This window comes from Lutzomyia longipalpis, chromosome 1, assembly GCF_024334085.1.
Source record: "Lutzomyia longipalpis isolate SR_M1_2022 chromosome 1, ASM2433408v1".
In the NCBI taxonomy this organism is placed as follows: Eukaryota; Metazoa; Arthropoda; class Insecta; order Diptera; family Psychodidae; genus Lutzomyia; species Lutzomyia longipalpis.
Window position 1 is genome coordinate 7,993,628 of NC_074707.1, and position 24,636 is coordinate 8,018,263.

The following is a 24,636-nucleotide window of genomic DNA, read 5'->3' on the forward strand; positions in this document are numbered from 1 at the left end:
CTTTTTTTTATTTATCCACAAAAAATGCAATTTCCTTGTTTTTTCGCTGATTTTTTCTGATAAAACACGTTTTCGGGGCTCCTGGGGCACTGATGGATGCTCCAGAGGCCCCAGGGAGCCTCTCTGTGCAGAATTTAGGGACCGCGGAAATTTGACGGTTGGGTTTAAAGATTTGAAATTTTTGACGGTTGGGGATTTTACACGCACTTTTTTTTCCCGGAAATGCATTTTCGCGAACTTTTCAAACCAGCGATGCCAATCGACGCGGCGTCGCTTCCTGGTCACAAAAAACACAATTTTCCCGGAAAATTCGGCGGAAAACGCGGGAAAATTGCGAAAAACTGAATGTGTGAGGGAGACGGATAGCGGTAAAATGCTTCCGTCTCATTTTCTCTTCAACAAAATGACCAAAAAGGGCGCCAAATTCAAAAAATAGGCAAAAAAACATTAATTTTATATGGGGGCGCTATGAAGGAGAGCTCTGGGGGTGAAATGAATATAGCCGTTTCAAAGCGCCTGATATAAAGAGCCCCTGTACCAAATTTCATCGCAATCTGACCAACGCTGTAGAAATGCATAGCGGAACAATTTAATTTTTAATTTTTAAAAAGAAGCAAAACAATTATAAAAAAATTTAATGATGTAAAAAACAAACAGATGGGTCAATAAAAAATCCCTTTTTTATTTGAAATCATTTTATTGTTTAATTAAACTTGAACACTGAATTTTTCTCATTTTTTTTAAATATACTTGATGATTTTTTTCTTTTCATTTAAATAAGTTTTTTCTGTTGTTTGCTGCCTATGGATTAAACAGATAAATAAGTTGTTGGAATGTACAAATTTATTCTTTTTTTTTTCAGTGATATTCTTCGACCCCTGACGATCTTTGTCTCATTTTTTTAATAAATGATTTTTTTCTTCATATACGATAAATGTAATCAATTTTTATTCTTTTTGTATATTATTTTTTTTATTTAAATGTATTTAATAGTTTTTTATCTCATCTACTTCTGTTTTTTTTTCATTCTATTTATAATGCTCTCTACTTCCCTTTTTTTCCTTCACTCATTTTCCCTCCTTTTAAATTGTTTTTTTTTTTCTTTGCAAAAATAAAAGAAAAATTCTCTTCAAAATGAAAAATAATCACAACTCGATCGATGTTTTTTAAATGTTCATTTTTTTTTTACAATTGAGGGATCTTTTATTTATTTTTTATTCTTTAAACTTTCACGGATCGAGCGCGACATGTTCTTTTTTTTCTCAATAAGTTTTGTGTGATGAATCCGGATAATTATTTTGTGTTTTTTTTTATAGTCATTTTAAAATACATATTTTTTCATTTTTTTTATACACAGAAAGCTAATAATGATATAACGTCATTTTTGTATGATTTTTTTCTTGATCTCTTAATTACTTTTTCGGTACACAATTTGATATTTTATTTACACCATTCACGATGTTTTCATCCTCTGTCCTTTAAATTCTCTTTCAATTCACTCGTTTTTGTGTTTTATTATTTTCTTTTTTTTTTTTTGAGAAGAAAAATGAGAAAAAGTAACTAAAGAAAATTTATAAGAAAAAGAACAAATCTATCAAAAAAGTATTCAAATAGAAGAGAAAATTTCCAAAAACAATAGGGAAAAATCTACAGGAAAAAAGGCAGAGATTTTGAAAGGAAAAAAATCCAAAAGTGACGAAATGAATTGCAAAAAAAAGAAAAAAATGGTGTCTTAATCTGAAAATTTCAATATTCTCCACTAATGTTTTTTTTTTCATCATCATATTCACTAAAAACTGTACATATACATTTTGAATTAAGTTATTTCGTATCCTTATTACCTAAAAATATTTTATTTAATAACTATATAGTTTTTTTTTTCATCTTCATAATCAAAGAAAACGAAATATTTATGAAAATTAACAAATTCAATTTATTCACTTCCTAATTCTCAGCTTTTTTTTAAAACTTTATCTCATCAAAACAGCAATTTTTTGGAGCTTTTCACATAAATTCAAAAAAGACTTTTTTTTAAACATAATTTTCTTGTCTAGAAGTTGTGCAGTTAAGTCCGGAAAAAGGATTTTCTTCCGGATGTTTTTTTAAATTTTATTTCGGGAAACGAACTTAGCGGCTAAAAATGGGGGGCGGGGTTTTGGCGGGAGGGAGGGTGTAGGCTATCCTCATTAGAATCTAAGTTTTGTGAATTTAACATAACACACTGAATTTGACACAAGTGTTGACACTTCTGTCAAAAAATTGACATTTCGTTCGCAACAAGTGTCAAATGGAGGTGCTGTCAAAAAGCAAACTAGCCTAGAATACGCGGGGGATAGCGACCTGATGGATAAATCGGTTTTCAAGAAACATTGCACCACAATTGTTTTTTTTAATAATATTTTCCGAAGGAAAGAGAATTTTCCAGCGACGATTTGATCCTATTTTATTTTTACGTTTCCACTGGATGTTGCGGGGATTTCCCATATAAATGAAAATCCCTCATCTCTCTCACTTCTTTTGCGCCATCTACTTGTGTCTTGCAGGAGATTCTTGAGCGCATCCCTCGAAGATCCGGCACATGGATGCCATGCCCATCTCGTTCCAGAAGACAATCTCCGCATCCAGCATCATGACACATCGATTGGCTCCTGTATGTGAGGCACGAGAAGGGCGCAGGGAAACACCCCGCGCCGGATTTCCGAGCCAAGAAACCCCAAAGACACGTAATTCTGAGATTTTGGGGATGATTCATTTTCTTTCTTTCTTGCCAGAAAAAAAACGTCCACACCCCCGAAATCTCCCCCTCCACATTGCGAAAACAAAAAAAAATGTCCTTACATGACAAAAAAAATATAATGACCAGGTTAACACGATAAAAAATCCACGGGATCTCTACCAAAAAAAAAAAATGCGCGACTCAAAAAAAATACAGAACAGGAAAAGAATTAAATTTACAAAGTAATATATTTTATCTCTCAGTGTTTGGACGTACTTTTTAGCCTCCTCGAACACCGAAGAGGTGACATCCATTCATCCACTTTCACTTAATTCTTTTTTTTTTACACACACAAGGAGATACGGAACATCCGGGATGCGCGACAGAGGAAAGAAAATTGTTCTATTTTTTTTCTCTTGTTTAAACATATAACTTAAATTATAATTAACTCACATCATCGTATTTTTCTATTGTTAAAACGTGGGCGTATAATTTTCTTTCTTACTTTCTTTTTTTTTCTTTAACTTCTACAAATAATCCTGCCGATGGAGATGATCATTAAAAATTAACACGAAAAAAATGGATGTTTTTTCACTAAATTTTCATTCTCTTTCATTTTGGTTGTTGTTGTTTTTAATTATATTTTGTGTGTTTGTTTTACTATTTTTTTTTGCTCATCTTTACTTGGTTTTTCTCCTCCTCATTTTGTTGTTGATTTCCTTGTGAAAAGTATAAATTTCCTCTGGGGAAGGGGATTTCTTGTTTTGGGGGGGGATGTGTAGATGGTACTGCTGTGTTTGTTTGAGGGGGGGTTGGTCGCGTTTACTTTGTGTAAAGGTAGATGGCCACAATGAGACCGTAGAGACCCAAGACTTCAGCGAAAATGAGGATGAGGATCATACCGACGAAGAGACGAGGTTGCTGGGCAGTACCACGTACACCGGCATCACCAACGATACCGATCGCAAACCCGGCCGCCAAACCGGAGAAGCCCACAGCCAAACCAGCACCCAGATGGATGAAGCCTCTGTAATTTTTTCAAAGAATCATTTCTTTAGCAATTTTCTCAAAACAAAAAAAAAGTTTTTGAAGGAATATGGTTGGAAAACTTACTTATACAGACTGTATTTGCTTGGTTCTTCCAGGGCACCAGCGATAAGTACAGCCACGACCAGACCGTAGATGGCAATAATACCAGCCATGACAACGGGAATGATGGATTTCATGATCAACTCTGGTCGCATCACCGACATGGCGGCAATACCTGTTCCTGACTTTGCTGTTCCATAAGCAGCTCCCAGCGCTATTAATTTACAAAGAAAAATAAACAAAATTCATTAGAAAATTGTTATTCTTTTAATTTTGAAGTTTTTAAAAATATTTATTAGTCTCACATTCATTCATACAAGGAACCTGGTGGGTTAATCGGTAAACTCTTCGACTTGAGAACTGATTGAAGTGGGTTCTAATGACAAAATAAATCTTTTTTTCTGATTTTCTGTTTATTTTTTGTACGAAAATAAAATTCGAAAGAAAATTAGTCAATTTCTTGAGTGAAAAAGAAGCAATTTTTAACTTCTATTGAATTTTTGATTTCAAATTAATGATAAAACTTTAGCCGAAAGTTAATGATTCATTGGATTTTTTCAAATAATTTTTAACTAGAATTTCTAACATTAAAAACAGTTTTATGTGTAAACAAAACACTAATCTGCTTTATAAAAGTATTTGACTATTTTGGTAAATTCTTTCCAAAATCATCCATTTTTTAAATGACTCATTAACATCCTTGAGATATTTTACAAACTGCCAATGAGAGAATTTTACTTTTTTTCCCTTAACATACTTTTTAACTTCTTCTAATTTGCAGATAATGCATTTTTACGATAAATTTCATTCACAGCATTTTTTTTTCCTTTCTGCCAATTCCACACAATTTCAGACAATTTATTTCTCTATAATTCACTTTTGAGGTTCACAACAATCGTAAAAAAAAGAGTTAATTAAAATATGGTTTTATGTTTATAACCAGAGACATCTCAGCTTCATAAAAAAAAGAACCCATAGAACATTGTAAAATCTCACAGACTTTCTTTCTTGGTATATTTTTGTCATTTCGTATAATAGCTAAGGAAAATACTACAACAAAATCACGCCACGTGGAGAATTTATTAACTGCAAGTTGCGAAAAGTGACAATGAACATGGAAAATCCCCATTGATTTGCCATATTTCTTGTGCTCTCTCTCTATACAAAATCAAAGTGAAAATGTGGGATTGATTGCGTTGCTCTTGAGAGGAAATTAAAGAGGAAGATTGATGTTGGTTTTTCACTGATTGGAAATTCCTCTCCGCACAATTTGTGTGTCTCTCTAAAAAGTCTATTTGAAAATTGCACAGATGGGACAATTTTCCTCGATTAAATGAGATTAAACATCTAATCAAAAGAGGTTTTTTTTTGTATGTGTGGAAGTACCAACCTGTGAGAATTTTATTGGAGCCCAACAATCACTCATCGAGAGATTGAAAGTGCTATAATTTTTATTTTTGTCACTCAAGTACCCAATACTCATGCCAATTAGTCAACTGACGACTATCTCAATTGTAAATTTCCCCCACAGACACACGCAGTTCATAATATTGTGAGGAAAAACTTTGTGCGACATGACGGCAAGAGAGGCGGGGGGACGCAGTAGACAAATTCGTCAAACAACAAGCAAATCTAATCAGTGAACCTTCATCGTGTTTTTTTTCTCTCTCTCTGTCGTCTTTCTTCAATTTTGATTCTGTGCTTTTGTTGCACACACAATATTATTGATAAATTCACCCTCCTCCTTCTTCCGTCCTCCTCATAGTAGAAACTTCTCCTTCTTCTTTTCTTGTGACTACAACAAACCATCTTGAGGAGAGTAAATTGAGAGTGAAGAGAGTACGCAACAGGAGTAGATTTTTAAATGAGAGTGATTGAATCAGAGAGAATATTATCAATTTAAAATGTTTAAGTACAAAAAAAATTAAATTGAGAAACGTGAGGAGGATCATTTTGAATTTCTCATGAATGCCTCCCATTCTCACTCTCTTTTGATCCCACAATAGATTTCCTTCAAATAAAAATAGAAAAACAGCCATTGAGCAGGTGGGTGGTAGGGGCGCAGGGAGATGTAGTAGGAAGTTATGTACACACGTACAGATTGCACAGACTTTATGAGAACCATGTGAGGTAAGTTTCACGACTTTCTGCTACTTCTGTAAACAATTTATCTATGCTCTGTCTCTCAATCAACATGGACACACACCACCCAACATTGCCTACCGTACTTAACACCCACCCCATATCCCACCGCTGCCACCAAATGTCAGAGAGGGAGCAAAAGAGCAACCCAAATTGAGAGGCAACTCATCAATCGATTAATCCATCCCTTATATACTTTTCCTTTCCTCTTTTACATTGGTATTACATATTCATTCATGCTTTATTTCTACCCTTTTTTGTGTATAAATAAAAGATTTATCTATGACACACATTTTTTCACATCCACCTACAATAATGCTATTTCTTCTATTTTTCTATTCTACTGAACATTCTCTACCTGCTTGCAAAAAATGTTCTCTTTCTCTCCCTCTCTCGCGACTTGTGTGCTATTTTCGCAATTGCCAACCCGAGAGATGCGCAAAAGACGCGCAGAAATCACAGAGAAATTCTTATTACACCCTCCACCTTCAAAAAAGAAAAATCTACTTTGCAAAAGTCAAAAGGAAATTTTATACAAAAGTCCCTATTTTCTCGCGCGCGCTCTGAATACGATTCCGTTTTGTTTCAATGGGAGTAAAAAGAGAGAATTTTATCGAATTTTTGCTAAAATAGAGAGGAGAACCACAAAAGATACTCATATGGAATACTAATAAAATATTTTGCCATATGGGACACTTTCAATGGGGAACTTTTCTCAATGTCCTCAGACTTTCAAGTGGGGAATTACACACAACCGCACTATCATTCTTGTTTTCTCGTAAAAAATAACGATAAAGTTAATATCATTTATGATGTCATTATTTTCATGATTCTCTACATTTTATTCTTCTGAAATTGAATCATAATGATAGAAAGTTTTCTTTGTAACAAAAATCAAATTTTAACATTTTGTAAGAACACTTTTCTAATTAAAAGAAAAAATTTTCTAAAAGTCCAAGTTCCAAATATTTTCCTTAATCACATGTTAGGTTTTTTTATCAGCCTTCTCAGGGGGCTTAGAGCTAAGCTTAATCTCCTAAAAATAAACGCTCATTGTTACTTAATAAAAAAAACATTTATCAGCACTGAAAGTCCTTCAAAACCGTGTCACTCTAATACCACTTAAAGAACTACTAAAAAAAAGTAAAAAATTAACTTTAAAAAATGCATTTAAAGTTCAACAAATTCTCTTGAAAACTGCTACAATGTGTGGGGCGGTAGATGGAACTTAACAAGAACGTTTAGGCAAAATTAATTATTTGATTTAGAAGTTGTGAATCAGAGTCATTCAATTCCCATCATCATAATTCAAATCACAACAAATAAATTTGTATCTCTCCGCAGTGAAATTAATATTTTCTTATATTGCTGAGAGGAAGAGTAAGAAGATAAAATACACAGGTCACGAGGTCACCTCACGCGCTCACATCTTTTTAATTTGGTGTCCCCCCACAATTCAAAAGTCGGCTCATCAATTTACCATAAATCGAATAATTTGAAGTGTCTCATAAAATATTTTTTGCGATAAAATATTGTAGAATCTCTTCCTTTTTTTTAAATCAAGTTCTACCTCTAAAAATTCAGATATTGAAGTCAAACCTTTTCTTATCAAAATTACAAAACTCTTTAATCTTCTTTCCCGTGGATTTGGGACTCTCTCTCTTACTCCATTTAAACCCCTTCCCTCAATGTAGAAAAAATGTTCAAAATTAAATCAGTGTACAGCGATAAAAATTATGTGGTAGCGAAAGGGAACAAATCGTTTGTAATCAGAGCGTGACATTCAGCACCACATAGAAAAAAAAAGTATTAAAAAAAGACTCGATTTAGAATCAACAAAAATTGATAAGACAGCGTTTTTTATCACACTGCTTACCGCGTGAAATTTTAACCCAAAACGAAGGAGAAAGTCTCAAGTACTGTGAGAAGTTTTATTATTTTCTTACAAACTCTGGGCTTTATTGTTTTATGCATAGAGAATAGTGCTTTCAGATTGGTTAGAAGTCTTAACAAACGAATTGACTGAATTTTAACACCAGATGGCACCACAACAATGTAGCCCTCTGGTGGTAAAACCATTTTTCTTTCAATTTAAGCTCATCTTTAACACTTGGAGGACCCAACATTTGGCACAACGCGGAGGATCAAATTGGTAATAAGTACCAGCTGATAAAATATGCTCAATAATTAATTATTAATCAGTTTAATGAACAAGGATCGAAAGTTTCACTAATTCTCAATCTCCTTCAAGCATTCCTACACCGAATTACTAAATATTTAATTTAGAAAATCGTCACTGAAAAAAAATTACGTAGAATCGATGCAAAATTGCCAATTAAAACGACTTTTTTAGCTACAATTTTACATAATTTATTATTGCGCCTGAATAATCACAAACTTTGATTCTTTAAGTAACTTTTTAATCACTTCCGGCAATAAAATTAGTCCACATTAATGATTTTTACCGAGGAAAAGTGAACAAGAGTACTTTATTTGGGAAATATGGGGAAACATAACCTCAAAACCACGGCAAAAATGTATGGGATTTTGACTGGTACTTATTACCAATTTGATCCTCCGCGTTGGATTCTGACTTTGACCTCAATTATCTTCCAAAGAAAAGACTTTTCTCGAGATTTTCTTTCTGCTATCTTAAAGTAATTAAAATTCCCTACACATAGATGCTAAATTCATCGAGATAAGTCCAATAGATTTTATTCTGTGACAATATTAAGGTTTCAATTGGTACCAATTACCAGTAAAGTCCTCCGAGTGTTAAACTAGCAAAAAAACCCATTAAATTGTTCATTTTAAATCATTCCACCTGCCACAATGTCAGCTATTGGCGTTAAGCAATATATTGTAGCATAAAATAAAAATTTTTCATCGAGCAACAAGTTGTCCTTTTCCCCCAACTCGTTGCTCTTTTCAACGCATTCCAATTTTCTCTCGCACTATGCTCGGCACAAAATATCTCTCGACTTTGGCATTAATCAATCAATTTGCTTGCATACAAATTCATCGTTACCTACACTTAAAACTGCACTGATCTCTCACGCTCTCCCATCAATGTGATCAGAGACGTTTTCTGTGTGTAATGATTGATCACGGAAGCGCCAGTTGGCCATTTTGTGTGTTTGTCGTCATTTTGCCGAAATTTTTCCATCCTCCAATCACTATTGGATATTCCAATTATTAATGCTCTCTCAAAGTCAATGTGAAATCACTTTTCGTCCAACTGAGAATTAATACGATACAGGAGAACTCTAACAGATTTGTCAATGAAAACTACGGTCTCATTGAGCATTGTTGCCTTTGCGAGAGGCTATCAGAAATTGCATGCAAATTTTGCTTTTCGCTTTTTTATTATTTATTATTTATTTATTATTACTACACTACTACAAATTAATTGCCTTCTCCATGCACGTATCGAGAGTGGAAAAATGGCCATTTGAGGGCCATTCAAAAACCTCCCATCTCACTCTGCTAATTTTCTGTGCTCTTTTCTCTCTCTCTCTCGGTGCGCTATTTTAGCATGAAAATTATTTTTTTTTATGCAATATCTGTCCGTGATTTAATGCTTATTAATCGCATCTCGCGCTCATTCTTTCTCTCTCTCCACCTGGGTGCTCTTATTCATTTTTTTTCTTCTGCATCCTTTTCCATCTCTCGAGAGCACTTTTTAGAGACTCTGTCTGATTAACACATTGTACTCAACTTGAGACAATATTTGATGTCATTTAGATAAAAAGAGGGAAAATTCTTCTCGTAAAACTCAGCGCAAGTACTTTTTTTTTCACTGTGAATTGTGTAATTACGCTAGATATCATTTTTTTTACACACCATCCATCTCCCTCTCTGCCTAGTTTTTCCCTCATATGATATAGGTCTCCCCACCACCCTACCTGCGGCTTATAGCCTTCAGGTGAGCATGTTGGGTGTATGTGTGCGGATTAATTCTCCATACAAATTCCCATTTAAAACGGTTAAAACGTCACCTGACATCAAAAATCAAGTGATACCACGTGATCAATGTGTTTTATAACATCTTTTTTTTTCAACTTGTACCCCCACACATCTCACCAATTATATTTGCCCTGGTACTGCTATCAGTCCGCCCCCTTCGTCACACATACACAACCCAAAGTACAGGGAGACCGCCAGGTGAGCTTCTAAAATTGTGTGTGGGAGTATTATATATTTGAAAAGAAAAAAAATGATAAAGAAAAATAAAGCCATTTTGAAGTAATTTTTACAACATTTTTTCCATGAATAGTGTCGGGAAATTATAATTGCCAAAGTCCCGACGATTTTTTTTCTCACTTCTCTTTTATTTTTTTGCATGTATTGTTATGTTAAAGCTTCGATTAAAAAAAAAACTGTGTTGTCTAATCAATGAAAAAACACCTCTTCTTCTTCAATTCTTCTATTGTGTAACAATTCTGTCTCTATCAGAAACATTTATTCAAATGGTTCAACTGAATGGAACAATTAGTTTTCATTTTGATATTTGTGAAAAAATTATCTCTTTTACGAAATGAATTATCAATCAATTTTGAATGTTCCAAAGGCTTCGTGAACTTTGAGATTAGAGAGAGAGAGAGAGTTTGAAAACTAATATCAAAAGGCCCGCTAAAAGAGGACGATGAGCCATGTCTTTGGGTCACAAGACATGAGTGGAAATTTTCTCATCTCATCTGTGATAACACCCCAAAACCACGTGCTTTTCTAGGCCGTTACACACTGCGAGAGAATTTTTGCGGAAAAGAACATTTTGCAAGGAATGTCAAGCATTTTGCAATTATCATGAGTTTTTTTTTGCAGCAAAAACGCTTTTTATTTAAACTCGAACTTTATATTATTATTCAAGGCTGTTGTTTGCACAAAAATCATTTAATTTAATTTGACCAAAAAGTTTTGTGTTTAATTTATTAGAAACTTTGAATAGGAGACTTTTTGCAATACGAATCAATTAATTTTAGAAATCTTTGTCATGCGATTTTAGATAAAACTTAAAAAAAATATTGAATGAAGTTGGAAAGAACTGAAAGTTTAAAGAGCTCAGCAGAGCTTTAGTCTTGTTAAGACATTTAGTAAATCTATCTTAAAATTGTTTATTCAATTTCAAGCTCAAATTTTCATTAAAATGAATTACTTTTAATTCTCCTTTTTGCATTACAAATTAATAAAAACAAAAACATATTAAGCTTTTCAGGTGAAAAAGTCTAAATTAACTACGATAAACTTTAATTAGACTACATGCAGTTAATAGATGAAATATTAAGCTTAATTGCCGTCAGGTTAAAAGACAGAAAAGTTAGGATATTAATCAGACAGGAGAGACACATTGACGTTATCTTTTATCACATGACGCATATGAAGTGTTCAATAAATACTCTTTTGTAATGAAAAATAAATAAATAAACGATTTTTTAAAAATAATTCTTCTTCAATTTTTTGAGCAATTAAAAGGCAATTAAAATATTATGTTCTAATATTTTTAAAATAATCTTTGGCCTGATTTTCAATCCAAAAAGAAAAAGCCACGTAAGAATTTACAGGAATTATATTCTTTGAGTAGTTTGAACTAAAGGATCTAAGTTAAAGCTTACAAAAGCTTAGAAGCGGTAATTCTGTCTTTAGAAGCTGCCTTCTACTTGATTTCCTTCTTTAATGTCTTTTTAATCATCGCTTTAAACTCTTAATACTACAGCACGTATGCCATTGCTGAATAAGTAGATATTCTTACGTAATGATAACTTTTAAAATAAACAAGAAAAAAGAATTAAATGGCTGATAAAACGATTAGAGAGGGTAGAAAAACAGCCAAAAATAATAAAACATTAATTTCTCTAAAGATCTAAACATCCTACACATCCCTGAAAAGCTTCGAATGTTCAGAAAGCATCCCAGAAGTCTAATCCTCATGTGCTTTCAATGAAAACATGGAAAACACCCTATAGAAATAACAATGAAATTAAAAGAATTAAAAAATAATAAAATAAAGGAATTTTACTGATAAAATCAGCATAAGAAAAATCCGCGTGAGAAGGAAGTGAGAATAGGAAAGAAAAATCACATGAATTCGCGGATGTTATGGAGGCCCAGCAGTATCATCTTAAGTGCTGCCTCACGACATTTTCCTGGAGTCACATGATTCGCACTCCACACACTATCGAACAGCCCAATCTCTGGGATTGAGACCGTGTGCATGACTGTGTCACCTGACAGCCTCTTCCTGGGCTGATTCTCACACTTTTGCTGCCATTTATTCCCTTTTTTTTCATCGGGAATGCTTTGTGTGGTCATTCCCTGTGGAATCATCAAAGTTTCAGCCCTGCCTGGTGAGGAGGATTTTTTCACTTCTAGCTGGGGGAATCATCGAGGGCAAGTGTGCTCTCACAGGTAGACACCTTGAAGATAATGGATGTGTGAGTGCTTGATTAAGAAAAAATTCCATATCTCAAGAAGATTATCTCAAAATGAAGAGAGGCATGTGACATATTTTCTTCCTATCTTTGTGGCAGAAATTTTCACTTTTCCCTGCCTTCGTTGCATATGGAAGATTCGTGGGAATCCTGAGGATATCGCACAGGGAACTTTCACATAGTTCCTGGACAATAGTTTTAAGGGGGATGTGGAATGTGTTGGAGACGAGACAACGGCTGGAATTGGCAAAAAGGGGGCGCCGGCCATGGAAAAATTTCAGTCCCGTGACTCACTCACCATGGGCTGATTGTGTGAGTGCAAGAGGGATGGATTGATGAGCAATTGGCAAAGGTGGGAAGAGCACGAGCTCCAACTTCCACGGAATTTCTCTCACACGCATGCATTTTACTCTCGCAACGGGGCCCCAAAATGGGGGAAGATCGCCCCTTTAACTCTCTCCGTCGTGCACTCTCTCTCTCTCATTATCTCTCTCCACTTGTGTCTCACTTTTTCCATGGAGGAATCAAGTGAGGGGATTCCACAGGAAATCCCTCAAAAGGGACGAAGAGAGTGTATCCGGAGAGATAAAAAAAGTGCATTCAACTGCTTAGTGTGGCTGTCTCTCCCACAGAGACTCCTCTCTCCGGTGAGAGTTTTACTCTCCATCTCACCATTGAGAGGCCAGTCCTTGGCCCACAAAATCGATAGCCGTCACGATGAGAGAGCTCCACTTTTTTTCTCATGCAAGCAAACCCATCTTGATGTGCCCCCGCGTGACGGGGCTCCCACAGCATGGACATGATAAATTCCCCAGACGGAGGGATAGAAAAAAACCATGGACACGCACACACATTCACACGTTAAGGCACTATGGGGCGTTTTCTTACCGCTGAAGATGATGGCAGCAGCAGCTCCCATAACTCCGAAAAATGGTCCATAGACGGGTGATTCCTCTGGCAACGCCATTTTATGTGTTTTATGTGGGTTTTCTTCTTTTCTTTGCTCAAAAAGCTCCGATTAAATTACAAAAGCGCGGTGTGTCCGGGCGCAGAGAGTATTTACAGGTCTTCTTGGTCAGGAGAGGCTGATGAGTTGCTCTTCTCAAGGTGGATCTTGGCGAACCGAACTCGCTTCACACACTCACTTCACTAAACTAAATTGATATTCCACTGTCAAATATGGCCTACACCACCGAAATTGCTCGCTCCCGTAGAAGAAAGAAAGATGTCTGACTGTGCAGAGAATTTTACGAAGTCATATGACAGAAAAGACAGGGTTGCACTTTGGTTGATCTTCTCCCCACTACTTTTCCCCAATACACCTAAATCTTCCTATTTCCTCTGAAATTTTCCCTGAAATATTTTTTTTACTCTTCTTTCTTGCTAAAAATTTTCAAAAATACAATAATTTCTAAGAATTCTTGAGGAAAAATTTAAGAAAACCTTCGAGGACACGAAAATCACAAGACCACTCTGAATACCACTCTGTACGGGTCTTCGTCACATGACCACGCAGCACCACTTCTGATTGGCTGAAATCCGACGTCTCCAGCGCAATCGTCGAAAAATCCCGAATGAACACGACGTCAACTTTCGCGAAGAACTACGCGAATTTTTCGCAATCCAAAATCAACAAAATCATTGAAAAAATTATTTTCACCACCTTACTTTGCATTAAAAATCATTTCTTTAATTTATTTACCCGTCTGGGGAAAATTTTCTTTTCTTTGAATTATTTTCAAAGCATTTTCACGGTGTTATAATGATAAGCTCCTGATTTGTATAACAGATTGAAACCCTTCAATTTCACATCTTTTTTTTCAAATTTTGGGGTGCTAATTGGAAAAGAAACGAATCTCGTGATAACGCGATAAAAAAAGAATTCTGGAAAAATGGGATGAAAATTTTAAATAGAAAATCCATTACAGGGGAAATTGTTTCTAAAATAGCAACAAAATAAAGTATTAATGAAAATTGATAGGGTGGTTGGCAACGCGCATGCTGAAAATATCCTAAAATTTGAATGATTTTGCTAATTTGATGACTAAAAATTTCCCGTGCAAATTAATTTAGCAGCCGAAAATCAATTGAAAAATTGAAGACTCGCAATCACATCGTCACAAGTTTGGAGCAGATATTACGTAAAAGTGGAGGCATGTTCTGGTTACCTTGAAATACAAACATGAGCGCGCCAATGGGAACTATACTATCATAATTTCTTGAGTAAATCTTCTCCAAAAAAAAAATATACAAGTTTCTCCAAAGAGGCAGATGATAGTCGGTTGTAGAGGGGGAGGCTGCAATTAAATTCTGTATAGAATGATTTTCACATCTTATCGCTGTGCGAGTTGGTGGAGATGCAAGATTTCACCTGGGAGCTCGGGGAATCAGGCTGACTGGAGAGATAGTGATGATCCCCACATGATTAGCAGCGGCGTTGCGTAATACACACATGGCCAGCGAAAGCACGAATGCGGGTGGAATTCCACCAAAAGGGGACAACAATTGGCGAAAAAATTACTTTTTTCTGCTGAAAAATTGGAAGAATATTTTTTGAATTTTGCTTGAAAGAATTAAAGATTTAAGCAAAAAATATGGAATAAATTGATAATAAATTAATTTTCTGAATATTCGTCAAGAAAAAGAAATTTTCTTGGGAAACTTCTTCTTTCATTCTTGATTTTTTGCCTCAAAACTTTTAAAGATATTCTAAAAACTTCTTATCATTCGTGTAATTCTTTGTTTAGCTGATTGCCCCCTTAAAATCCAATGTAAGGCCTATTCTTACAATAAGAGATCTTCAATCTCAGAGACTGAAGATTAAAAAAAAAGACCTTTTTCACTAACAAAAAAATATATTTCACAAATGGAAATGCATGTCCTACCTTTGAAGCTAAAAGGCCCTATAAGCTGTTTCCTCAATGTTTCTCCAGCGCCTTGGCTAGAAGGTCATTCATCTTCACAAGAAGCAGCCGTGGATCCTCTGAAAGTCCCGCACCGACCATGGCATTGGCAAAGAGCTGCTCAATGAGAAGTTGCGCCAAATCCGGATTGGATTCTCGGAGTTTGTGGAGCTTCTTGATGATGTCGTGTCGTGGATTGATCTCCAGCTGTGGCTGCAGGAGGGCAAAACGATTCTCCTCACTGAGTTGGTGACTCTGTGTGCGGATAAAGTGTCGTGCAGCTGCCATTTCCTCCACTGTGACAACACACGGATGGGCATCGAGGCGTGTGGTGATCTTCACATTGGCCACCTTACCGGCCAACTTCTCCCGAATCCACGAGATTAGCTCATCCACCTGCGTTCGTAGCAAACTCCCCTCACCAAGGTCTGTTGGCTCCGTGGCTGCTTTGTCAAGACGCATCTCCTTCTCCACAGACACCACATTGCATCCCATAAACATACCCAACTGCATCAGGACCAGCTCATCGTAGGGTTCATAGCAGAAGAGTACCTCCACCTGACGCTTCTTGAGACCCTCGTAGTAGGGTGAGGATTCAGCAAGGGTGCGATTTGGAGCTGCCAAATAATAGATATCTCGTTGCTGCTCCCCTTTTCGGGACACATACTCAGGCAGGGAGATTTTCTGATCCTTTTCCGTGCATTTTGACGAATCAAAACGAAGTAGCCGAGCAATTTCTTCCTTATCCTTGTGCTCTTCACTCGTCACAATGCCCTCCTTGAGGAATAACCCGTAATCCTGGTAGAACTTTGCAAATTCCTCTGGTTCCTTCTGTGCTCGCTCCTGCAGGAATCTCAGCACCCTGTTGGTCAGGACATTGCGAAGTTTGCGAATAAGAGCGCTATTTTGAAGCAATTCTCGACTCAGATTGAGCGGGATGTCTTCCGAATCCACAACACCCTTCACAAAACGCAGCCACTTCGGTAGGAGATTATCCGTTTTGGATTGAATGAGAATCTTCCGTGTGTACAGCGCCACACCGATGTCTCCATCGCGGGAGAGATCAAATAGCCCGGGTTTGCCTTCGGGGAAGTACAAAAGTGCCCGGATGCTCAATGGCACGTCTGTCTTGTAGTGCAGGATGAATCGTGGAGTGTCGAAAGTGTTTCCTACAAAACGATAGAAGTCATTGTGCTGCTCCCGCTTCACGTCTTTCGGGTCCAGAAGCCACACTGGCTCAATATTGTTTGCCTTGCGGCCATTCAGGAAAATTGAACTGCCCACAAAGTTGCTGTACTTCTTAATCACCTCCCGGATGCGATCTTCATCGGAATATTCACGACTGTCTGGCTTAAGGTGAAGTACAATCTTTGTTCCCACGGCCACACCCTCAGCTTCCTGAATATCAAAGGAACCCGAACCATCTGAAGTCCAGCAAAGTCCAACTGAGTTTGCAAGGGATGAACGTGTAAAGACCTCCACACGATCGGCTACCATGAAGGCAGAATAAAAGCCCACACCGAACTGCCCGATGATGTTTGATGAATTCTCCGCATTCTGTCCCTTCTGTTTGATCTCCTCAAGGAATCTCTTTGATCCAGATCGCGCAATTGTTCCCAGATTGGAGATTAGCTCTTCCTGCGTCATTCCAATTCCCGTATCCTGAATCGTCAACGTTCTCGCTTGCTTATCCGTGCCAATGTGAATCTCTAGCGCTCTATCCGATTCCACATAATCCTTTTCCCGATCTCCAGCTGTGTGTATGGTGTACCTAAACTTCTCCAGGGCATCGCTGGCATTGGAAATCAACTCACGCAGGAAGACTTCCTTTTCGGAATACAGTGATCTCGCTACAATGTCCAGCAGCATGCGTGTTTCAGCTTGAAATTCATGCTTATTGACATTCCCAGTTGCTTTTTCGCTATCCTTGATTATTGAATGGTAATTCTCCTCGGCACTTGCTGTACTCATACAGCGCGTCCCGATGGGATATCCTGCAAAAATATTCCAGAAAATGTGAGCAAAACAACATTACATAACCTCAAATCACTGAATTTACTGCTTCGGCTGAATTGGAGGAATTTCGAAGATCTGCTGTGGATCCTAGATGTGGAGAAGATTTGTCTGGCCACTCTGGAAGCGAGTACAAGTCGCAAAGAAGACATTTTCACAGATTTAATAAGAAAATATTTAAGAAGAAAACCGGAGTGTTTTCCGGAATACTTTTTCGTCGCTTGAATTTGCAAATGTCATAAGATAACGATTCGAAATCTCCTCGCAAATGAGATAGTGGCACACATAAGAGACGAATTACAAAGCGATTCTGTTGGCGGCATTTGGAAAACTTTTGGGAAATAGAGAAAAATTCATGAAAAAGCATTATGTCGCAAAGCACAAGTGCACCCATTTCTTGCTCCATTTGTAATGGAACTGATCGAGTGATGAAGAATCCGAATTCCAAGCTTCGAACAGTATTGTTCAACAATTTTGATGAATATAAGGTTAGTTTTGTTGTTATTTTTCAATTTGCAAAATTTAATGAACTTTTCTTCCTAATTAGGGGGGATCTGTGTGTTTTGCGTGCTACACCGTGGCTCAGAAGAGGCATCGTGAGAAGGAAAATCGTGCTCTGGATGACAGCCTCGATCGCATAGTAAACAAGGCGACACCGGCAGTAATGAAGCTTCAGAAACGAACTGAGAAACCTCCGGAAAAAGAGAAGAACGACTCCAGTACATCCAGCAACAGAACTCTGGCAGACATTCTGAATGACCCACCTGCAATCAGTGTATCAGGTCGTCAATCATCTTCTCCGGGAAATGTATCTGACCATTCCCAAGGGCAGCTTTTTCCATCACAAAGTACCACGCAACCAAATCCCAGTCCAAGGACTTCACCAATTCCACCTTCATCAGCCTCATCGAGTTCAAGCAATCCGACAACACCAACATCAGCAATTTCACACATTTCGGATAATTCCCGACCAGAAGCAACGCAAATGCCTTTGCCTTCCACGTCTTCCCCAAAGGACTCATCAGCGGAATTTCGCACACAAACTCCAACTCTCAGGAACACTTCAGCAGCGCCAATGCCAAAGAGACCAAGATTAAGAGGTGATGCTGACAGTGAGCAAGTTGTTCGAAGGATGGTTGATAATATCAGGAGTGCGACCGCTGGTGTGAACAAGATTTCCCGAAATAACGGGGGCTAATTATTCCTTTTATTCCTTTTATTCCTTTCCTTCAAATATTATTTAATTCCTATTTATTAGTACCTATAATTAAAAAAAATATTTCTCAGGAGGCCAAACAAAATAGTTAAAAAAAAGAGATTCAAAATATCAAAGATTAGGGAATACCGGGGCTAATTAGGTCAAATACAGAAAGATTGAAAATTCTCTCTTTCTTTTTTCTCCGTAATAAAGCAATTTTAGTCTGAATTTATAAGCCCAGAGAAATTTTCCTACAAGGATTTGAAGACAAATAAAAGTAAATTGAAAAATTAAAAAAAAAAAAGCTCTTTCACTTTGTCTTTTTGTCATTTATTTCATAATTATATGAATGATACAGGATTGAGGATTGATATCTAAGCATTTCATCATTTTTCTTTAATTATACATTACGTAATAAAAAATTCTTTTAATATTGTATAAGAATTACTATTTTTCGCCATGCTATTTACTTCCTATTAATACGATTTCTCTATACAGAAAAAAATAATTTCAAAAAATTCCTCACGAAATTCCTATATTTATATTTAAAAAAAAATCATACACAAATCATTAAAATTAATCACTTAATTATAAAAATGTAAATTAATAAAAAAAAAGTCGGTGGAAATAGAACTAAATTTTATATTTATTATTTTTTTCCTTCAACTTGTTCATGCATTTTATTTTCGTTTCTTTTAGGGGAGGTTTTTTTTGCAAAATTTTCCTTTACACAATGAGGTAGATTTTAGCTCTGATTCCTTCTCAATTTTCTCATTTTTTTTTTCTGCAATTTTCTTCATTCCTAAACTCTGGCGCTATTTTTTTTTGTTCTTTTGATCAACGTTCTCCAATTTCTTATTTTATTTTAGTTTTTACAAAATATTCAGTCATTTTTTTTTATTTTATCTTTTTTCCAGAAGAAATAAATTCATTTTTAAAATATTTTCAAAATAATTTATAATAAAGAAGAAAATAATAATATATTGATACAATAAACATAATTTACATTTTGTTCTGTATTTTCTCGCTCGCATTTCTTTTTATCAACCAAAAAAATCCTGAAGATAAAATCAAGAGATGTCGCTGAAGAATTTGGATTTTTTTATCAAGAGAGGTAGCTGTGAATTTTGTAGATAAAATATGTTTTTAATGTGATAAAATTTACATTTTTACGTTCTTCTGGGGAAAATTGGTAAAATTATTTGAATTTTATTTCATAAAAGAGTCGAAATCTTTGGAAAATATACCTTATTTTACAGCGCCATCTGTTCCCTAATATTTTTTACGGAAAAATAGCCAAATTCTTCATTCAAAATATATTTTATCTTCAAGATTTCTCTGATTAATTAATTTCTATCTTCGGAGATCAATACAGCGATTTAATATTGCAAAATGATGTTCTTTTTACTAAATTGTTTTCAGTTTTTTTTTATCCTTTTTCTTTATTTAAAATTAGCATTTATCTAATTTCCCATAAAATTGATTATTTCACTTTTCTTTAATTCTATTTACTTTTACTTTTTCTCACACTTCATTCTCACGCTCGTTCACATTTAATTTCCACTCTCTAAAATTTCATATATAGTTTTTTCTATTGATCCTTTTTCTTTCATTTTCTCTAAAAAGGAGGTTGCGGAAAAGAAAATTCTATGAATGACACTGAGGCAAAAAAAAATTAAATTAAAAACAAAAAATTTACAAAGAGGTTTTGGTATTGAAACTTTGCTCTGATTCTAACTTTTTCTTTTCTTACTTTTTAATAATTTTCTCTTCGGTATCCATCACGTCACGCTCCATTTATATTTTTTTTTCATTTTTTTATTAAAGTAATATATTTTCTTTTATTTAATTGAGTTTTAAAACCATTTAACTATTTACAGAAAAAGAGGGATAAATTGTTCATTAAGTCACAAACAATTTAAAGGGGGAAAGTTGTTTTTTTTTTGTAGTTTTGGCAGAAATTAAATTATTTTCTTTCTTTTTTTAACTCACTAAAAACCATCATTAGTGAGGGTGTTGGTTTCATATTCCGTTCTTACCATTCCAGTTACACAAAAAAATTACAATTTATAGCAATTTGACTAAACACAATTCTTACATCTTTTTTTTCTCGTTCTTTTAAGAATCTCTCTCCAACTTTCATCTTTCTCTCAGAACATTTCCATCGATTAATATATAATTTTCCTTTTTTAAAATTCATTTTTTTATCGCTCCAATTCATTTCAATTCTTTTTTACCGAAACATATTACTTTCCTTAAAGATTCTAACGTTCATTTCTTCCTCCTTACTTGTTCACATTTTAAATTTTTAATAAGTTTAAGAAAAAACTTCAAAAGTCACCAAAGAGACAATAAAAAGTTCACTAAATATCGACCATTTAAAGTGCTTTTAAACCTCCCAGAGAGAGAGAACAATTCGTCCACACGTACCGCATTAAACCACGCAATCTCTTTCACCTTTTGCGCCTTTAATCCTTCATTTCTTTCGTACAACGATTACAACAATACTAGGTATGTATTTTTTTTCTTCTTCTTTTCATCCTAAATAATTCCCATAATTCTACACCTTCAGCTTCCTCGTGAGTTCATTCGAAACCTTTCATGGATTCCTTTTATTAATTTGTTCCTTTCAATTTTCTTTTCTTAAATTCCTTCCTTAAATGCATTTTCCTTTTTTTTTTTAAATCCTCTCACTTTGACCGATTAAATTTTTTTATTTCTCCTTCATCATAAACTAATTCTTCTTCCTGTTGAAGTTTAATCATGAAAAAATAATAAATCTACTTTAAAAAATTAATCAGTCGAAATAATTCCAAAAATGGCAGTTTAGTGGAAAAAATAACTAAAATTTCTTCGGTATTTTCTCTAAATTTCTGGCTTTGATTTTTTGTTTAGAATTCGATGAATTTAATATATTTTGATGAGAAGGGAGTATTCCCGCAAAGCCGGACTATGTACTGATGGGACTGACTGACTTTTCAGTTATTTATAGTCCTTCATCAGGAGCTGTAGGAAAAGATAATTTTGCTTCGTATTCCAAATACCTGATGAAGGATACAAAGAAACACGAAATATCAAAAAATATTCAAGATGTTATGATTCCTTCCTGATCAAAATACTCAAATCATCTTCTTTACATCAAAGTCCAGTTCCTGATGTGGCTAAAAATAAAAATTTTGACTACAAAGTTTTCCTAAAGCAAAGTTCCGCCATTTTGAAAACTTCTCAAATGTCCCATTTGACTGTTTATCTAAATAAATTTTCACCCCCATAATTTAAACCCCTTTGTGAGTTTGGAAACGAGCAAATCCAAAAGCTCTTGCGCGTTTTTGACATTTTTTTTTTGCAATTAAGTTAAATATTTTTCTTTATGAAATAATAAAAATTATTGCCGTGACAAATTACTGCTGTAAAGCATTTTTTTTGTTAATGAGTGTCTTGATTCTCTGTAGGCAGTGGCGTATTAAAAAATTTTGAATATCCTCATTTGATTTTGCGAAATGTTTTCTTTTTTTTCCTAAAAAATCGTATTTTTTTATCCTCGCGTTTTTTTTTGCCTAAATGTAACGTTCTTATTTTAAGGTTCTTCCTCTTTTAATAACTCTTATATTTTACTTACAAGACGCTTACTAAATTTGTCCGAAGGTTTGTTCCTCTTTTCTCTCATGGAATCAGTCATTATGTTGGCAGTGACATTTTTTTTATTTTATCAATTATTCCTTTTCGTTTTTCATCATTAAATATAAATCGTTTAGTGTTTTCTTAAAATTTAAAAAGTATAATTAATGTTTTCGCTTTCAGTTCTCGCACTTTGATAAATTATTTTTTCCTTTACATTTAATTTTCTTAGCCAATTAGTCACTTTGTGGTTCCGAAAGGAGTTACTAAATTCTGCGTTATTTTATCTCTTCCTTAATTTTTTCTTTTACGATTTACGATGGATTTGATGAGGGTGGGAGGATCCTATTACAAAAATTCTTTTCTTAATGTTAATTTTTGTTTCATGTGGAATTCCTTCTTTCTTTTTTTTTAGTTTAATATAGATTTTATATTATTTACAACATTACACATCAAAATGGAGGCATTTCCGGGAAAGTTTTAAGTTTACGGTTTTAGGTTTTTTTCTCTTTTTTTTAAAGGTCAGCTACCGATAGAAGTGTGTGAAGCACATTGAAAATTTATAATAGAAAAAATGTTGAATGCATTTTTACAATAATTAGCCTTAAATTTTTAGTTAATGTACTTCCATTAAACTTCTATCATTTACGGATTTCCACTAAATTTTGCGATTTATCTTTTAGTTTTTTCCTCTCTTCTTTTTTTTTTTTAAATATTGGTAATGTTTTTTTTCTTTCAATTTTACAATGAAACGCGACCCTAACTTTAAAAAACTTTGTGATTTTGCTTTTAGTAAGTTTCTCATCTCCTAATGGTTTGTTTTGTCGAAAAATATAAATTTTGAGAGCTTCTTTTACTGTTTTGTCATTTTTTTCTATCAAAATATTTTTTTTTTGCATTTTGGTCTATTTTTTTCAATTATTTTCCTTCCTATATTGTTCAGCTGAAAAGTCTTCCCATTTTGTTTTTCTTTACAAAACTCGAGACGCATATAAATCGCTTGATCTTACAATTAAACTTCTGTACTATCGTGTTTATGTGTGCTAAATATTATATTATTTTTACTTTTCTCTTTTTTTTCTATACAAATTGAATTTTTTCGCAGTTTTTTTTTCAATCTACTCCCACATTTTTTGTAATGCCTGAAAATTAATGACAATGAACTTCGAAATCTTAATTTGTTTTTTTTTCTTCGTTATAAAAATTAATTTAAAAATTGAGATCATCGCTGAAATACGGTGTACATAAAATATCACTTTTCGCAAAAAAAAACTAGAAATAAAAACCTAATTTAATGCTTTCGACTTTAGAATTTTCTTTAATAATTTGAAAAATTTCTATCAATTTTTTTTTATTTTAAATATAATTTAATTTTCTTTTAAAGAATAAGATCTACAAAATAGGCCGGAAGTCTATGTATTTTTTTTAGTTAGAATTATGATTTTTATGATTTAAAAAAATTCAGAAAATTAATCAGACAAACGCTATTTTACTGATCAAACTGCTTTTTCATTGATCACAGAATATTAATAAATAAAAAAAAAATTAGAATAGTTCAAAACTTCAAAACAAATTGTTCAAAACTAGGAAAAGAAAATCATAATCTATTCCGGTTATGTTTCTTCTATAGGAATAGACAACCGGCCTATTTCCCTCCCAAATTAATTTTTAATTTTCGCACATTTTGGTGGAATTCAAAAGTCTCCGTTCTTTTTAAAAATTTATATCGCACAAAGTTAATAAATGAAAGGCCCTTACGATTAGCAATTTATATAAATCCTTTTAAGAGGATTAAAAAAAAACTTTTTGTAAAATTAACTACATTTTGATCTAAACTAAATTTCCCCTTTCATTCGTGGAAATTTTTCTTTCTTTACAAAAGAGGTCCTAAACTACCTTCAAAATAAAAAAAACGTTGGAAATAAAGGATTTTTCATTTATTTCAATGTGAAGTATTATGGAACTGAAGGAAAAAATATGTAGGCAATTTTCCCCTTCGACACTTACTTGGCTTCTCTTTCTTTTCGCTGTGTAAATTGACCCGTTGAACCCCCTTCTCAGGTCAGCTCCGTAGATCCTGGGCAGCGTGGGAGAGTCCGTGTGCTGGCGTGGTCTCAATTGCATTCACTCACACTTGTTGGTTTGTCCTTTAGCGACTTTTGCACGAGCAAACGAACGATTGAACTTAAATCTAGGCGAGGTGCTCCCATGGTTGGTCACGATGGTCGCACCTTCTTCGGCGGCTTCCGATGGTGCTTCCGACTCTGCCGCGGGCACACGGAGAAGTCATTGAGAATGGCTACGGGACTCCCGGTGGCCGTAACGACGGTCTTCAGTACTTTGAACTTTGGCGCCGAGCTGCTATCAAACAGGGACTTCCGGTCGCGCCTGTACAGCGATCGCAGGTGCGCCTGGAGTGCGATTCGCTCACTGATGGCCAGCGATTCAATCGCCACAGTCTTGGTGATTGGCGAGATGGTATCCTTCGGTTCCTGGATCCACTCGTCAGAGATTCTGCGAATTGTTACA

General features: G+C 34.7%; 4 protein-coding genes across 5 annotated transcripts in view; 1 reads left to right on the forward strand and 3 right to left on the reverse strand.

Annotated features, from left to right (window-relative positions):
* Positions 1–677: 677 nt before the first annotated feature.
* Positions 678–14,053, reverse strand: LOC129787065 (V-type proton ATPase 16 kDa proteolipid subunit c). Its single transcript, XM_055822372.1, has 3 exons — positions 13,264–14,053; positions 3,830–4,019; positions 678–3,743 (listed from the first exon to the last, which is right to left on the reverse strand). The coding sequence occupies exons 1-3, from the start codon at positions 13,340–13,342 to the stop codon at positions 3,539–3,541; spliced, it is 474 nt and encodes a 157-aa protein (XP_055678347.1). The 5' UTR covers positions 13,343–14,053; the 3' UTR covers positions 678–3,538.
* A 1,157-nt stretch (positions 14,054–15,210) lies between these two features.
* On the reverse strand, positions 15,211–17,548 carry LOC129787088 (heat shock protein 75 kDa, mitochondrial). The gene is made up of 2 exons (XM_055822399.1): positions 17,338–17,548; positions 15,211–17,272 (listed from the first exon to the last, which is right to left on the reverse strand). The coding sequence occupies exons 1-2, from the start codon at positions 17,441–17,443 to the stop codon at positions 15,294–15,296; spliced, it is 2,085 nt and encodes a 694-aa protein (XP_055678374.1). The 5' UTR covers positions 17,444–17,548; the 3' UTR covers positions 15,211–15,293.
* Positions 17,549–17,609: 61 nt separating this feature from the next.
* Positions 17,610–23,552, forward strand: LOC129787110 (uncharacterized). Its single transcript, XM_055822441.1, has 2 exons — positions 17,610–17,779; positions 17,839–23,552. Exons 1-2 carry the CDS (start codon positions 17,660–17,662, stop codon positions 18,487–18,489), a joined length of 771 nt encoding a protein of 256 aa, XP_055678416.1. The 5' UTR covers positions 17,610–17,659; the 3' UTR covers positions 18,490–23,552.
* The window catches only part of LOC129787075 (zinc finger protein jing homolog), an 84,479-nt gene continuing 78,640 nt past the window's right edge, over positions 18,798–24,636 (reverse strand). Inside the window, exons 5-6 of one of the 2 annotated variants that reach the window (XR_008750188.1) lie at positions 24,115–24,621; positions 18,798–24,003 (exon numbers count right to left, since the gene is read on the reverse strand). Coding sequence is in view for 1 of the 2 variants with exons in the window: in XM_055822384.1 (XP_055678359.1) it covers positions 24,324–24,621 (298 nt within the window). In the remaining variant the exon portion in view is untranslated. Of the gene's footprint in view, positions 24,622–24,636 lie in introns of both variants that reach the window. The other variant, XM_055822384.1, reaches the window with a different exon arrangement.